We start from the raw sequence: 4,697 nt of genomic DNA on the forward strand, positions 1-4,697 counted from the left end.
AGCGGCCAGACCCGAGAGGCTTTACCTGCCAAGCTGGGCTACTGGCGCACGGCTTCCGGGAGAAGGTGCCGCCTGTCTCTCAAAGGGTTGATTGGGTTGCGATTGGACGACAAATGCCTCCTTCGGCGCTTTGGCCCCGCCTCCAGATCCCGCCCCCTTCCCTCCGATTACCTCACTCAGGCGTTCTAAGGAAGGAGGGTACTTCCGTCCTCTCACTGAAACTTTCGGTTCTAGCTCAGGTTTCCGCCGAAACCACCAAGGGAGCCAACGGCGGAAGTGCTTGAGACGTGTGGGCGGGATCAAGCGCCGCCATGTCGGCCACCTTGCTGCGGCGAGGCTTGGAGCTATTGGGGGCTCCTGAGGGTGAGGCTCTCCCCGAGGACGTTCGGCCGGGCGGGAAGGTGGCAGGGGCTGGGGGCAGGAGCCCCGAGGGTGCCGAACGATCCAAACCAGTCTTAGCCTCGGTGGGATGGGAACCCTGAGCGCCCTCCGACCCGAGTCCGTTCTTTACAGCCCCCGGGGCCGCTCCAGGACACACCAAACCAAGCCAGGCTCCGACGAAGCGGACCCGGAAGGCGAAGGCGACCCAGGCCCAGAAACTGCGGAACTCCGCCAAGGGAAAGGTGCCCAAGTCGGCGCTGGGTGAGCTTGGGAAGGGGCTGAACGCGCTGCTCCCGGGGGCCGGGGACGGTGCCCTAGAGGAACTGGCGCTGGAGTCAGGGCTTCAAATGCTTCCCAGGCGTTTCTAAAATACCTGCGGTGCGACGGGCCCTGAGCGGGGTCCTGGGAACACGGCGATGAACGAATCACATCGTCCCGACCCTCAAGGTCTACAGTCGTAGTGGGAAGAGAACACTGAGGAGTTTCAAAATCAGCCTGTGGTTGGGTCGCTGTGATGAGGTTTGTGCTGTAAAACTGCTGCTGCTGCTAAGTCGCTTCAGTCATGTCCGACTCTGTGCGACCCCATAGACGGCAGCCCACCAGGCTCCGCAGTCCCTGGGATTCTCCAGGCAAGAATACTGGAGTGGGTTGCCATTTCCTACTCCAATGCATGAGAGTGAAAAGTGAAAGTGAAGTCGCTCAGTCGTGTCCGACTCTTAGCGACCCCATGGACTGCAGCCTACCAGGCTCCTCCGTCCATGGGATTTTCCAGGCAAGAGTACTGGAGTGGGTTGCCATTGCCTTCTCCAGCTGTAAAACTAGGGTATTTTGAAAGGGACTTAGAATACTAAGACTTCTCTGAGGAAGCGACATTTAAGCACAGACCTGATGGAAGTATAAGAATGAGCTGGGGTAAGTATACTGTTGGCATATGTGGAATCAGAAGTTTATTATTAATCTTTGAAATGTTGAAAGAAAGAAGCCTGGTCGAGGTGACATATAGTAAACGAGGGTCAGAGACAGCGTTTAATGCCAGTTAACCCTCTGGGTGCTCTTCTAAGCCTCTGACAAATGTTTGCTCATTTGTTCTCACAACTCTGTGAGGTCGGCGCAGTCATTAGCCCCATTGCACAGATGCAGAAACAGACCCCTGCCCAGATGGTACAGGTGGAAACCAGGCAGTGTGTCTCCAGACCCCTGCTCCCACCTATTCCTTCAAGTAGAAGGAGCTGTGGCCTGAGCAGTGCAGAGTCAAGAAGAGAGTCCTGCAGATGGAAGCTGTGTTGATGGTGTCAGTGGTGGATTAGCTGTGAGGATGGAGGAAGAGGGAGTCGGCGAGAACCGAGCATCTTGAGGGATTTGGCGCCACTTAATGAGATGTACAGACTTGAAGAGGGACAGGTGTGGGCAGGATGGTGGGGTGTTTGATGGTTTGACCTGTGGCAGGACTCGGTAAGCTCCTAGTGTGTCTTCAAATCCCCAGTGTTAGTTGCTCAGTTGTGTCTGACTCTTTTGCAACCCCATGGACTGTAGCCCGTCAGGCTCCTGTGTCCTTGAGATTTTCCAGTCAAGAATACTGGAGTGGGCTGCCATTTCCTCCTCTAGGGGATCTTCCCAACCCAGGGATCAAACCCAGGTCTCCCACATTACAGGCAGATTCTTTACTGTCTTGAGCCACAAAAGAAGCCTCAAATCCCCAGGGCCTGGTGCAATATAAAGGTGTTCAAGTATTTGTTAAAAGAACTATGAATCTCGGGGAGGAAAGACAACAGGAGCAAGTGTGAAAGCAGGGAAGTGAGCCTGGGTTGAGCCACAGTGATGCCAGGGTGGAGCGGGCAACACCCTCCATCCCCACTCACCCCACCCCCCTGCCATGGCACATGAGTGAGGGGACTCTCAGGGCCAACCTAAAGGACGCCTCTGTGGCTGCCACCTTGGTCTGAGCTACACTTGTCTCTTGCCTGGATTATTACAAAAACCTCCTAATTGGTCTCCTCCTTCCCCCTCCCCTCATGTGTTTCTCACCACAGCAGCTGAAGTGATGCCGTAAAATCCTAGGTCAGCCCTGTCTCTACCTTGCCTCGCACCCTCCAGGGACTCCCATCAGCCTCGGTGAGAGCCTGAGTTCTTGCCATGCCTCCATACCTGCTGAGGCCCCCCATAATCTGCCCCCTCCAGCTTCGTCCCCTCAGGTTCTCCCCTCCCCATCCTTCAAGCACATTAGTCACACTTCTTCCTCAGAGCCTTTGACTGACTGTTAGGTCTCTCCAGAATGCTCTTCCGCCAGTCTTGGCTCAGAATTTCTTTTAGTGAATTTCAGGTCTTCTCAAAGCTTATTTATTTAGACTTGCCGCCTTCCCCCCATCCCCCACGTTTCTTATTTCTGTTTACCGTTCTCTTTTTCTCAATAAAACGTTCACACTCTAAAATACTGTTTGCCTTGTTTACCATCTCTCTTCCTTCAGAATGGAAGTTCCATGAGGGCAGGACTTTTGGTCTGTTCTGTTTCCGGCTCTCTGCTCTGTACCTAGAACAGTGACTGACACACAGTAAATGCCCAGGACACATTTGTTGAATAAATCACTTGAGCAGCTGGAACCAAGGGGGACTTTGAGCGGGATCTACGTGGAGTGTGGTTTTGACAGAAGAGGCCAGACTGTTGCAGTGACATGGGGAATGTACCATGGGGCCTTCGGCAGGGCTGGGGGGTGGGGGTGGAGTGGGGAGACGTCAGAAGGGGACCCAGGTGGCTTCCAGGGAGTGAATCTGGAATGAAACCACCCTCTCTGCCTCCACAGCTGAGTTCCGGAAGAGAGAACGTCGAGGTTACCTTGGAGTAAACCTGAGGTTTATGACCAGTGCAAGAAGCACAGTGGACGAATCCATCACCCGGCAGGTTCGTCAGGGGGGTGGGCTGTGGGAAGTGGGGGTGAAAGCTGAGGCTGTCTCGGGGATCCGTGGGAGTCTCAGCCCTGAGGCTAGGATCGGGGTGGGTCCCCCTCCAGGCTCCCGAGAGCTGGACGCGCTGCTGTGCAGTGAGGGGCCTCCTCAGAGGGCTGACAGCGTGAGCAGGAAGGAGGGAGCCCGGCCTCACTCCCCTGCGGACCCTCTGGGGCTCGGCTGGCTCTTCTGTCAACAGACACGATGTGCCCTCCCCCTCCCGAGACGCAGAGAGGGCTGGGGGAGAGGGTGGCCCTTGGGTGGCTGCGCCAGGCTGTGGGGCTCCAGGTGGCTGAGTCACCACCCAGGGCTCCTGACCCCCACATGCCCCCAGATTGTGCGCCAGAACCGAGGCCGCAAGGCCTGTGACCGGCCTGTGACCAAGAGCAAGAAGAAGAAGAAGGCCGAGGGCACCGTGTTCACCGAGGAAGACTTCCAGAAGTTCCAGCAGGAATATTTCGGCAGTTAGGCTCCCAGGAGGGCACAGCCTCCTCTGACCTCTCAGCCCGGGGTGGGGAACTCCTGGGGGAGCTGGCGAGCTGGAAGCCCACAGGAGGACCTTCAGCTCAGACTTGAGCTGACATTTCCAGGCTCAGGAGGTGCCACCTGCCTGCCAGAAAGGAACACTTCCGGCTGTTTTGTTTGCTTTGCCCCAGGGAGGGCCTCTGGGCTGTTTGCTGTGGAGAGGCCGGTCACTGGGCGCTTGGGGACCACACCTCCCAACAGGAGGAGGGCCACTGGGTGGGCGTCCGGGTTCTAATAAATGTGGCCCCCGGCCTGTGTGCTGCTTAAACAGGGTGTCTCCCATAGTCTCCCCTGGTACCAAGGAGCGTCCACCCCACTCCCCCTCCTGCTGCTTCTTAGGCTCCAGGTGAGAAGTCCTTGGGCCCAGCCCCAGTGCAGGCGCCAGCCTCCACTGGCCTCCTCCCCCTGGAGGGCAGCCACAGCTGAGAAGGCAGCTCTTGAGGCAAAAATAGCACCCACAGCTGCTGTGGGCTCATTCCAGGGAAGCCAACACCAGGGTCTGAGGGAGAGATCACTTCTGCCTCAGGCCAGTGCCCAGGGCGCGGGCACACGTGGTGGGGGGACACATCAAAGGCCACTTTTTTCCCCCTCTTACCCCCTGTCACATGAGGTGGGAACTAGCAAGGTGAGGGGGAAGGTGGAGGCTGGGCTTTGTCTGGGGGGCGCCGGGACTGCTGAGCAGAATGCCTGAGTGGGTGAGCAGTGCTGCCCCGCTTGGTCTTCAGTGTGGTATTGACAAGTCCTGGAAGCCCCAGTTCTTCTGGGGACAGGTTGGGGGCCTTCAGGCTGCTAGTCTGGCTCTTGTAGGGCCCCCACTCACCCGTGCCTAAAAAGCTCCGTGGGACATGCAC

General features: G+C 57.3%; 1 protein-coding gene across 1 annotated transcript; it reads left to right on the forward strand.

Annotated features, from left to right (window-relative positions):
- The first annotated feature begins 204 nt into the window (after window positions 1-204).
- Window positions 205-4,114, forward strand: RPS19BP1 (ribosomal protein S19 binding protein 1). The gene is made up of 4 exons (XM_061124491.1): window positions 205-363; window positions 514-642; window positions 3,180-3,277; window positions 3,656-4,114. The coding sequence occupies exons 1-4, from the start codon at window positions 312-314 to the stop codon at window positions 3,788-3,790; spliced, it is 414 nt and encodes a 137-aa protein (XP_060980474.1). The 5' UTR covers window positions 205-311; the 3' UTR covers window positions 3,791-4,114.
- Window positions 4,115-4,697: the final 583 nt, after the last annotated feature.

Source organism: Dama dama, chromosome 22 (genome assembly GCF_033118175.1).
Source record: "Dama dama isolate Ldn47 chromosome 22, ASM3311817v1, whole genome shotgun sequence".
Lineage (NCBI taxonomy): Eukaryota > Metazoa > Chordata > Mammalia > Artiodactyla > Cervidae > Dama > Dama dama.

Excerpts from the sequence above, each read along its gene's own strand:
- RPS19BP1 (XM_061124491.1), top strand. The coding sequence starts at position 312 with ATGTCGGCCACCTTGCTGCGGCGAGGCTTGGAGCTATTGGGGGCTCCT. Across the intron at positions 643-3,179 it reads GGTGCCCAAGTCGGCGCTGG|CTGAGTTCCGGAAGAGAGAA; the intron begins GTGAGCTTGGGA and ends CTGCCTCCACAG. Across the intron at positions 3,278-3,655 it reads ACGAATCCATCACCCGGCAG|ATTGTGCGCCAGAACCGAGG; the intron begins GTTCGTCAGGGG and ends ACATGCCCCCAG.